Source organism: Emiliania huxleyi, assembly GCF_000372725.1.
Source record: "Emiliania huxleyi CCMP1516 chromosome Unknown EMIHUscaffold_16, whole genome shotgun sequence".
NCBI classification, from domain to species: Eukaryota; Haptophyta; order Isochrysidales; family Noelaerhabdaceae; genus Emiliania; species Emiliania huxleyi.
In genome coordinates, this window is record NW_005200982.1 from 1,080,712 (window position 1) to 1,091,615 (window position 10,904).

Genomic DNA, 10,904 nt, shown 5'->3' on the forward strand with positions numbered 1-10,904 from the left:
AAGAGAAAGGAAAATGATAGAGAGGAAGGAAATGAGGGAACAAGAAAAGAAGAGTTATTAAAGCAATGAAATTGGAGAAGGGTAAAGTATGAAAAAAACAGAGGCGTGAAGAGGATGAAGTGAAATAGGGAAGGGAGGATAAGAAAGAAGAGAGCGGAGATAGAGAGAGGAAGTAAAAATTTGAAAAAAAAAAGTGATTGAAGAAAAAAGAGAGGGAAAAAAAGAAAATCAGAGAAAAAGGGGTGAAAAGGAAAAAATTGAAAAGGATTCTAAAATAGAAAGGGGGGGGGGGGGAGGCCTGCGCCATCCTCTGGAAGATTGCGTCATATCTCCCATATCTCCCCATATCTCCCCATGTCTCCGCCTGCGCCATCCTCTGGAAGATCGCGTCTTGCGCGGCGTCGACGGCGGCGACGTTCCCCGAGATCGTCACGACGCGCTCCTGCGTCGCCACGATCATCTCGGAAGGCTGCGAGATGCGGACGGAGGCGCCGGTGGCGGTGATGAGCTGCCGGATGAACTCGCCGCCTCGCCCCATCACCACGCCGCAAGAGTTGTGCGGGAAGAGCAGCTTCAGCACGCGCGGCTCCTGTGAACACCGTGCCAGGCCACTGTCCGTCAGTGTGACTTCTTCACCATTCCAAGCAGCCTGCGGCAAAGCGCGGCGCCTCCTCCGGCGGCGGCGCGCCCGGAGGTAGGTCCTTCATCTGCCGCTCCCTCTTGTTCTCCGCGAGGATGTCAGAGATGTAGTGCTGCGCCTATTAATTATTCGTTCATTAATTATTAACTATTCATCCGCGAGGATGTCGGAGATGTAGTGCTGCGCCTATTAATTATTAGTTAATTAATTATTAACTATCAATCCGCGAGGATGTCCGAGATGTAGTGCTGCGCCTGCAGCAGCCCCTGCAGCGAGCCGGTGATTGTGCAGATGCGCTCGCGCGTGCCCGGGATCACCTCCTCCTTCTCGGAGATGTGGATGTGCGAGCCTACCCCACTCACAAAGGCAACCGTCAGTCAACGCGTGTCTAGGAAGTGTCTGGGAAGTGTCTGTAGGTCTGCGAGCCGGTGGCGGTCCGGATCTCCTTGAGACGCTCGCCGCCGCGCCCGATCACGTTGCCCGTCTCCTTCTCCGGAACGAGCAGCTTGAGCACCTGGCTCGCGAGGTCGCCCGTCACCGCGGCCGGGGAGGCGGTCAGGCCGGCCGCGTTCGCGTCGTACGAGTACGGCGTGTTTGGTATCGACGTCAGCCCCGCCGCAGCCGCGTCGTACGAGATGGGCGCCGGAACTGCGCCGCCGACCACCGCGGCGCCAGCCACCGCGGCACCCGCGGCGCCCGCGCCAGGCCCGCCTACGTAGGTGGCCGCGCCGCCCGCGGCCGCCGCCTCTGCGGGCGCGCCCGGCCCGCCCAGCGCCGCGGATTCGGCGTCTGCCGTCGGCGACGCGGCGGCCCCGTCGACGTCGGAGCGAAGGCGCTTGACGCTTGAGATGCCGTCGGCCGCCACCTCCTCCGCCTCGCGCTCGCGCTTGTGGTCCTCCGCCGCCTCGCCCGGCGGTAGCGTGGGCTCCTCGCCGCTCATGATGCTCTCGTGGAGCCCTCTTCACACCGGCGCTAAGAGGACCTCCCTGGAACTTTGCGCTGGTCTGTGAGAGGTTGAGGTGCGAGCCCTGGAGGCCCTGGGGATGGGGGGGGGGGCATTCACAGCCCTTGTTATTGGGAAGAAAATACGTCATAGGGCCCTTTGCGCTGGTCTATGAGAGGTTGAGGGGCGAGCCCTGGAGGCCCTGGGGATGGGGGGGGGGGGGGGGGTATTCACAGACCTTGTTATTGAGAAGAATTTAATTACGTCATATCTCATATCACATATGGCGCTTTGCGCTGGTCTATGAGAGGTTGAGGTGCGAGCCCTGGAGGCCCTGGGGATGGGGGGAGACTACCCGCGGGCCTAGAAGGCCCGCGCGCAGGGGGGTGGGACATTGAGATTGAAGGCGGAGGTGGATGGAGGCGGCAGGTGCTTGGCGGGTGCGGCTGGGAGCGGCTTTGGAATCAGGACCCCTCACTCAGAATGGGGTCTACGAAGAGGGGGTGGCTTTGGTTGGTCACGATCGGGACGGATGACACGTCTCCCAAAAGGTCGCACCGGCCCGTGGCTCCGCCGTCGGCTCCGCCGCGAGCGGCGACGGTGAGGCCGCCGGTGCTCGCCTATACCGGCTAGTGTGGAGCTCTCAGTGTGGTTGCGTGTTTTGCTAGTGATGCTGCACTAGGCGGCCCGTTTTTAGCAAAAAGCAGATACCACATCGCGCGTGGTCATCGAAAAACCGCATTCGCCCGTCTGGGACCTCTTCGTACGGCTCCAAAAGCCGCTCCTTAACGACGACTACGCGGCCCTGCGGTCGATCTGCGCCTTCTCAGCGGTTGAGGGGATGTGGGCGGTACGTGCGGACCGCGTGGTGCTGCGATGGCTTGACGAGTGCGACTCCCAGCGTCGACTTTTCGACCCCACGGAGCCTCTGCTGCTCCGGGGGGGGGGGTCTAGTGGGGGAAATGGCTCACTCTGGCAATAAATTTTTTCTGGTCTGCTCTCTGGGCAGGTATGCATACCAAAAGTGTTCGGTAGACAAGCCTCTCGGTACACGCCACGGCCCCGGGCTAGGCCCGATGCGCTCGCTACCACGCTCTTAACATGCGCACCGTCCTGCTGCAGGTCGCCATCAAGGAGCCGGCCTCGTCGCGTACGTCGTGCTGCCGTCGCGTGTACCGAGATGCCTCGCAACCGAGGCCTCGGCCGAACGGGCAAGAAGCAGAAGAACTCAGCCAACGACAACATCCACAGGCAGCCCGAGGCGACCTCCGAGCCCACGGTCGCCACCGAGGCGCCGGAGCCGCCCGCCGAGCCCCACAGCGAGTCGGAAATGGAGGTCGAGCCGGCAGCGCCAGATCAGACGGCGAACCGCCTCCTGCTCATGACGGCAGAGCACGAGGCGGCGGTGGCGCGGCGGTTGCTCGAGCAGGGCGGTCGCTATTGGCTGGATCAGCTTCGCGATGACGACTCCGAAACCTTCGAGAGCGAGACCAAGGAGGAGATGGTGATCGTCGCGCGGGAGGTGGACGACTACTGCTTGATGGTCGGCGACACGCGGCCCGAGGGCATATTCGGCTCCACGCTCGCGGCCGAAGCCGTGGTGGCGGCCCGCGATTTCGAGAGTTGCGTGAGATATGGGAAGATTGTCGGCCGAGGAAGATTAGGCGACTGGGTAGTTCCCGATCTCTCCGAGGAGTACGACGACCTGACGGAGGCAGCAGAGGCTGAGGCGAGGGGGCTGGCGGTTAGAGCCAGCTATAGGCTCGCGATCCACCGGCTCAAGGCGGCCTTCCCGGAGCTGCCGACGCCCGATCCCGTGGTGCGGCGGTGCGTCTGCAGCTCAGGCGCCCCACGATGGCCCTGGGCGCTTGACATCAATTGCGTCGACGATTCCTACTGCCGCGGCCCGGACGAGTGCCGACCGTTCAGCGAGGTCAAGTTTCTTTGGCGCAGTGCGTGGGGCATGGGCTCTATCTCCGCGGAGCTCGGAAGCGCGTACCTTCACCGCGAAGCTCGGAAGCGCGTCTACGACCGCTGGTGCGCCGCCGGGCCCAGGCTCCCGCGCGGGCAGAAAAAATCCGTGGGTTGACGGGCATATCTCGGGCCCACTTTAGAGTTAGTGCGTGATCTTGGGTGTTTATGATAGCCCACAAGGGTCATCTGGAGCATGGTAGCGGTGGTTTTGCGCGAGGCGTTCATTCAAAAATCACCATTTCCCCCACTAGGGGGTCTGCAGACCACCCGGCCGAACTTCAGAGTGGCGGTGCTCCTCAAATACCGCTCAAACGCCCACGATGTTGTGGAGGGGACATATGCTGATGATCCCGGCCCGATAGTTTGCTCAGAAAGCTTCTGGGCGGTCGTTAAGGTTCGCTCCCCGCACACCGGCCCGGAAGTATGTTACATCATAGCACACCGGCCTATTCCGGAAGTATGGTACCCTAGACGGACATGCCCAGAGCCTAGACGCGCTAGAGTGCGTCACATCCCCGTTTCCCGCGCGTTCAGGTCCGTAGCGCCTGTGCGCCCGCCGCGCCCAGCCTCGAGCCCTCAGGCAAGGCTTGCACAGGCCGCGGCGGCGGCAGAGAGGGAACTAAGGGCCAGGCGCGGCCCTCCTCCCGGGGTCGGTGGAGAAAGCTCAGGCGCCGTGCCCGAGCCCGCCGCCCAGCCTCGAGCCCGCCGAGTTGCGCTTGTGCAGGAGGTGGAGGTAGACGAGGACCGCCGCGGCGGGAAGGAGGACGCAGAGGACGCCGAGCACGACGGCCGGCGGCAGCCACCACGGCTCCACGCCGTCGGCGACGGAGTAGAGGTAGTTGAAGGTCGAGATGAGCGCAGCCGCAATCGCCGTCCCGACGAGCGCCACGCCGCGCATCTGCAGGTCGCGCACGCGGCGGATGCGCGCGAGCTCGAGGTTGATCTTCTTGCGGTAGCTGTAGCCGTTGGCGCGGATGTGGCCGCCGGCTGCCTTGCTGAGCCGCGCCTGCAGGCGGAGGGAGGGCCGAGAGCGGCGCTGTCACGAGGGGCTGAGTGTCGATCGCGCCGTGTAGGGCAATCGTTCCACTTTCAGTCGCTGTTGCGGTCACAAAGAGAGGGCGAGTTCTGTCTAGCGGCGCGCCAAGACGTCGGGCGGCGCGTCGCCCTCGATGTCGAAGAGCGCCTTGGCGGCGCCGAGCGCGTCGAGCACCTAGCGAACGGAATAGGGCAACCGAGTCAGTGGACACTGACTGTGAACGAGGAGCGTCCGGGAGGAGAGTAGTGGAGCGAACCTTCTGGTCGCCCGCGATGCAGTCGATGACGGCGATGCCGCGCTCGACGCCGATCTTGCGCCGCAGCTCGAGGACGGACATCCAGGTGGACGCCGCGTCCTTCCACGTGTCGCTCTTCACCTCCAGCGCCTGTTCCGAGGGGGGAGGGGGGGGGAGGTTTGTGAGGAGGAGACGTGCTCTCTCAAATGAGTAATCTATCAGCACGCGCCTCGAGCTTCACGAGCGTGTCGAGCAGGTACGTCAGCTCGCTGTCGTCGACGTTGAGCTGCGGATCGGAGGCATGTGTGATTAGGGAGGGGGGGGGGGGGGGGAGGGGGGGCAAAAAAACGGGGGTGCGGGCCCGGATCGGGCTTCGGCGAAGGGCCAGCCGCAGCATGTCGAAACTCCCTTGGAAGCCGCCGGCGCTGACCTCGTACTTTGTCGCGGCGCTGAGGACGGACTTGACGACGCGGCTCTTGATGCTGCCCTCGCCGCCGACGAACTTGAGCAGCTTCTGGTTCGCGGCGTCGCCAACACTAGCGACCTTCGCCGCGATCGTCTTCTCCATCTGCTCCGCCAGCTTCAGCTGCTCGGAGGCGACGTCGCTCAGCTTCTCGAGGACAGCGCCTATTGATAGACTTCCGTTCATCGTCAGACACAACGCTTGTTCTCTATCGAGAGGAACAGCATTATGATGAGGCGCACCGCAGCGGCCGAGCAGGAACTTGGACACGAGCTTGCCGATCCCCTCCTCGATCAGCACCGTCTCGAGATGCTTCTCGAGGCGGTCTGCGACGGCTGTGAAATCGCGTACGAGTCCGAGCTCGACGTCTTCGACGTGCAATGACAGCATCTGAAGGGTCTTCGACACGACCGCCTCGACGGACTCCTCGAGTGCCGGCAGCATGGCGGTCGCCTCCTCGGCGATCAGGCGCAAGAGCTCTCGGAGGAGCTCACCCGCGGCCTCGCCCCCCTCCGCCGCCGCTGCCGCCGCCGCCGCCGGCGGCGGCTCGGCCTCGGCAGTCGACTCTGGCTCAACCGACGGCGCGATCGACGCCGCGAGCTTGCCAAGCAGCTCTTTGGGCTGCGGCTCGAGCTTCTGCAGCACGCCCTCTCGCAGCGAGGCCCAAGAGTCGGGAGGATCGCTGCAGACAGCGAGCAGCGGCTGCAGCAGCTCCGACACGAGCAAGCGCACGAGCTTGCGGGTGGCGTCGCAGAGAAACTCTGCCGGCTTGTCGCAGTCCCCCGCGGCCTTGAGCACGGCGATGCAGCCGTTGAGCGCAGCGCGGAGCTTGCCGATGATCTCCTCCACGAGCTCGAGCGCCGGCGCCGCTGCCTTCACGAAAGCCGTCACGCCCGCCTCAAGCGCGTTGGCGACGATGTTCGTGGCCGTCCCCTCCTCCTCCTCCTCCTCCTCCGCCCCCTCGTCGTCGCTGCCGCCGTCGCTATCGCCTCCGGCGAGCGCCGCGTAGAGCCCTTTCGCGGCCTGCCCGCCGACCGCCCGCAGCCGCCACGCCCGCGCAAGCTTCGGAGGGCGCACCTCGGGCGGCTTGAAGGGTGAGAACTTGGCGCCGATGAGCTTGACGCCAGCGAGGACGGCGCGCTCGAACTTCGCGCCCTGCAGTTTGGCGCCCTCGAGGTCGGCCTTCTCGAGGTTGACGCCGATGAGGACTGCGCCGCGCAAGTCGGCATTCTTCAGGTTGGCGCCAGCGAGGTTGGCGCCGGTGAGGTCGGCGCCGCGCAGGTCGGCATCCCCGAGGTTCGCCCCCTGCAGCTGCGCCTCAGCGAGAGATGCCCCCTGCAGCTGCGCCTCGTAGAGGTTGGCCCCCTCCAGCTGCGCGATGCAGAGATTTGCCCCCTCCAGCTGCGCCCAGCAGAGATTTGCCCCCTGCAGCTGCGCCCAGCAGAGATCTGCCCCCTCCAGCTGCGCCCTGGGGAGATACGCCCCCTGCAGCTGCGCCTTGCTGAGATTTGCCCCCTGCAGCTGCGCCCTTTGGAGAACTGCCCCCTGCAGCTGCGCCCTTTGGAGATCTGCCCCCTGCAGCTGCGCATAGCCGAGATTTGCCCCCTCCAGCTGCGCCCTGCTGAGTCGAACCCCCTGCAGCTGTGCCCTGTGGAGATCTGCCCCCTGCAGCTGCGCGCCGCTGAGAACTGCGAAGCGCACCGACTCGCCCGGCTCGTTCCGCAGCGCCTTGCCCCACTCCATCCACGCCTCGCCCAGCTCCTTCCCCTTCTTCCCCTCCACCGCCAGCAGCACGACGCCCTCGGACCCCTCCACGTTGTCGAGCATCACCTTACGCAGGTCGGCATCCCGCAGGTTGGTGCCGGCCAGCTTGGCGCCAGAGAGGACGGCCGCCCGCCGCTCCTCCGCCCCCTCCTCGGCCGGCTTGAAGTAATTGTCGTAATTGTCACGCCACTCACCCCACGCCTTGCCGAGCGCCGCTCCCCCGAGGGCCTCCACGTCCGGCGGGGCGAAAACATACCCCTCCTGCAGCACCGCCTTTTCGAGATCCGCGCCGCGCAGGTCAGATCCCTTGAGGTTCGCGCCCGCCAGCATCGCCGGCAGCGCCACGCCCTGCAAGTCTCGGCCCTCGAACTGCATGCTCGGCGATCGCCTTCGGGACGCTGCGCCAAAAGAAAGCTACGAACGCAAGCCCCTCCCCCCCCTTCTTTCCCCGCTCCCTCCTCCATTACCCAGCTCCATGTAGTCGCCGAAGCCCCCCCCAAATAGCCCTCCAGGGCAACATCTCCATACACATTCGCCTAGCTGAGAGATCTCAGAACTCTCGCCGCGCCAGATCTCCAAAAGAAATTACGTGATAGTGTACGCCAACTCAGGGTGGGTGGCAGCCAGCTCTTGTGAGCCTTTTTGTCTGCGTGTCGCTCGTGCGTGTCGTCATCATCTGTCTAGCGTCCACCCATACCGCGTTGGTGTCCAGGTCCGGCCTGGCCGTTCTTCACCGTTCTAACAACCTACGATTTTAGCAATACCAAACAACTCTAACACTCACACGTCATTTGGGGCCTGGAGCCCTGTTCACGCGCGCGCGAGACGTGCAGACAGGGTTGCCAGGTGAGAGCGAATGGCGCGGTTCACGCCTCGCACAACAGAGAGAGAGATGCGCTCTGCATGGTGGGACATAAAAGAAAGCGAGTACTTGGGCGAGTAGGCCGTGCGGTCGACGCTGCCGCGCGCGGCTTTGCGCGCGAGGCGGCGCAGCTTGAGAACGGCGGTGGGCGAGAAGCCGCCGCCGAACGTCTCGTGGAGCAGCAGGTTGAAGTTGTTGCGCTTGACAAAGATCGCGTCGTGGTAGAAACCGCGATGCGCCTTGACGTAGCCGTGGCCGTTCTTGTGGTCGAAGGGTTGGCCGGGTTGCCCGCGCGCCTTGCAGCCCATGTTTAGGCGGCGGGCCTTCTCTTCGGTGTTGCCGAAGGCGTAGGAGTGGCCAACGGAGGCGGGCGTGCCGCCGCTCGAGGCGTTGCCAACGCCCGCCCCCGAGGAGGTCTTGAGGAGGGGCGTCCAGAGCTTGACTTCATTCACCTCATCGCATCCTCCCGGGCCAGCGTGGGGTTCCGCGAGGTCGACCTTGTACCCCTCGTTGTACTGCCGGGTGAGCTCTGGTTTCTCCTTGTCACCGTGCACGACCGGCGCGTTGGCCGGGGCGCGCATCGCGTCCGCCCAGGCGGCGAGGACGCCGAAGTCGCTGTCGGCTCGCGTGAAGGCGGTGTCGATGTTGCACCCGCCCATCTCGGTCGGCAGCTGCGCCTGGAGCCACGCGAGGTCGCGGAGCGCCTGGGGCGAGGCGTCGGCGCGAGCAATGCTCTCAAAGGACTTGCGGATGCGGTTGTGCGCAAACTCGAGAGCGTCGCACGCGACATTGGGCGGCGTGATGCCGGCAATGTACTTGGTCTTTGGACTTTGCGCAGGCAATCCGTTGGACGAGGTTGAGGCGGAGCTGCGAGGTGTTCGTGACGCAGTCAGTGTCGACGATCGTGTCGATGACGTCGAGCGGCGCAAGCTTCTTCCTGAGGTGCGCGGTGAGCTCCTTCTTGCAGGCTTCCGGGTCGCCAAAGAAGGTGCCGACGGCCTTGAAGCAGTCCACTCGCCCCGTGGGTTTGCCCTCCTTGTCGCGTTTGGTGTTGTGTGTGTGTGTGTGTGTGTGTGTGTGTGTGTGTGTGTGTGTGTGTGTGTGTGTGTGTGTGTGTGTGTGTGTGTGTGTGTGTGTGTGTGTGTGTGTGTGTGTGTGTGTGTGTGTGTGTGTGTGTGTGTGTGTGCACTCACTCACACACATTACTTCAGACGGGACCTTTTGGGTGGCGATGTTTTGTTGGTGGAGCAAGGGTGGATGCGATCCGAGATGCTGAAGTCAACAAGCACATAGTGAACGGGTTGGACGGGCGCTACTTGAGCGGCGAGGGGCGACTAGGATGGTAGACAGATGGCTGCGTCGGAGCGAGGAACGAGAGGAGAAGGCGACTCGACCGCGAAGGTTCCGTTGAAGGCGCATTACTGAACCCTCCCATACGTGCTCGTGCTCCTCCTTTGCTGTCCCATCTCCTCATCTCTTTCCCGCCTGGGCGGGGCGGTGGGCGGGCGCGCGGTGCGGCATGGCGTGTGCGTGTGCGCGACTGCAACGAAGGACCGCTCGCAGAGGACCATTGGGTTTGTACTATTAACAACGAAGGCGCTCTCGAAAAATATACGAGTCAGCGCCTTCTGGGTAGCGTGCGTGGTGGTTAGGCATCTGGTCGGGCGTGCCTGCTGTCCGCCGAGTCTTGGGGGCGCTGACGGCGACGTGGTCGGTGCAATTACCGAGGTGTGAATAGAAGAACCAATCGGCCTGTGCCCCTGCTGTGAATAAGTCTCGTGTGATCTCGGCCGATGCGATTGGTTTTGACGTCCTCCAGGGTAGGCGGGTGGTGGTAGGACCGCGGGCAGGGAAAGGGATGCCGCAGGTCGCACCTCATATTCACTGTTTGCAACCTCGCCGTGTAGATATTTGAATATCTTGGTGACACGTGTGTTACAGACAGGGGCTGGGACCCACCCATGAGAGCGCCGGCCAGTGTACTTGTTCACCATTCTCAACCCATTTTGCCTCATGGAGCCAGTCGAACCCCGGTCCCAACGAGATTCGAACTGGCAGCCACTCGACGACTTGATGGGTCGCAGTCTCGAACTGCAGGAACTGCATGTGAGCGCTTTAATGTGTTTATCACAGTAGCCCCGGGACGGGGGGGGGTCGGGCCTCACCCGGGGCTCACCGGGGCCCGGCCGTCCCCGCCCCCTCCCTCACCTGCCCCACCCCGGGGCCTCACTCGCGATGCGCCGTCCCGGGGGGGTAGCTCGCTGCCCGACCCAGCCAGGGGCACCACCGGGCGGGCCACGCGCACGCGGCCCCGTACGCCTACCGCGCGCCCCCGGCCCGCGCCACGCCGCGGCACCACCCGCACACCGCCGAGGCGAGGGAGAGCGGCCTGTGCGGCACCACCGCTCACACAGAACAATACTACAAATCAACTAAACGGGTGAGACCCCACTCTACTCTGCACAGACAGTCCGCACTGCTCCAAACGCACAAAGTCTCTAACATCTACCGAGGCGGACGCAAAAAAGCGCGCCTCGGCGAGACGGATCGCATCACTTTGCCTGGGCCTGGAATCGCCGCACGCCAGCCTGGACAGAGGCTCGCGAGAGGCCCTCCTTGTCGCCGTCCTCATAGGTGACCTGCTGGTAACATCCCGTCTCCGGGTCGTAAGAGACGATATCTCCGACGAAGGTGCCATGGCCGCCAAAGGTCTTCATCATCCGCTTGCCCACCAGGTCGGTCCGCTGCACCTTGCGTGGTGGGGAGCTGAGAGCTGAGGGCGGGTCGGGTGCCCGGGGGGCGGGGTGGGGGGGGTGGGGGGGCACCCGGGGCGCCTCACTCTGAGGAGCTCCGGGTGGCGCGTGACGCTCAATACCCCGCGGGTTGGGCACCAGACGTGCTATCAGCTCTCAGCTCGCGACGACGCAAGGTGCAGCGGACTGACTTGGTGGGCAAGCGGATGATGAAGACCTTTGGCGGCCATGGCA

General features: G+C 64.1%; 3 protein-coding genes across 3 annotated transcripts; all 3 read right to left on the minus strand.

The window, feature by feature from the left end:
* Positions 1–370: 370 nt before the first annotated feature.
* Positions 371–586, minus strand: EMIHUDRAFT_49271 (hypothetical protein; the record flags this gene model as incomplete). The annotated part of the gene is made up of 1 exon (XM_005785642.1): positions 371–586. A coding segment is annotated over one exon (216 nt), but the record flags the coding sequence as incomplete, so codon positions are not given.
* Positions 587–4,051: 3,465 nt separating this feature from the next.
* EMIHUDRAFT_434132 (hypothetical protein) lies at positions 4,052–5,452 on the minus strand. The gene is given in 6 exon segments (XM_005785643.1): positions 4,052–4,577; positions 4,669–4,678; positions 4,693–4,767; positions 4,850–4,978; positions 5,058–5,114; positions 5,190–5,452. The coding sequence occupies 6 exon segments, from the start codon at positions 5,394–5,396 to the stop codon at positions 4,222–4,224; spliced, it is 834 nt and encodes a 277-aa protein (XP_005785700.1). The 5' UTR covers positions 5,397–5,452; the 3' UTR covers positions 4,052–4,221.
* Positions 5,453–6,404: 952 nt separating this feature from the next.
* Positions 6,405–6,962, minus strand: EMIHUDRAFT_57479 (hypothetical protein; the record flags this gene model as incomplete). The annotated part of the gene is made up of 1 exon (XM_005785644.1): positions 6,405–6,962. A coding segment is annotated over one exon (558 nt), but the record flags the coding sequence as incomplete, so codon positions are not given.
* Positions 6,963–10,904: the final 3,942 nt, after the last annotated feature.

Excerpts from the sequence above, each read along its gene's own strand:
- EMIHUDRAFT_434132 (XM_005785643.1), bottom strand. The coding sequence starts at position 5,396 with ATGGAGAAGACGATCGCGGCGAAGGTCGCTAGTGTTGGCGACGCCGCG. Across the intron at positions 5,115-5,189 it reads TTCGCCGAAGCCCGATCCGG|CTCAACGTCGACGACAGCGA; the intron begins GCCCGCACCCCC and ends TCCGATCCGCAG. Across the intron at positions 4,979-5,057 it reads ACACGCTCGTGAAGCTCGAG|GCGCTGGAGGTGAAGAGCGA; the intron begins GCGCGTGCTGAT and ends CCCTCGGAACAG.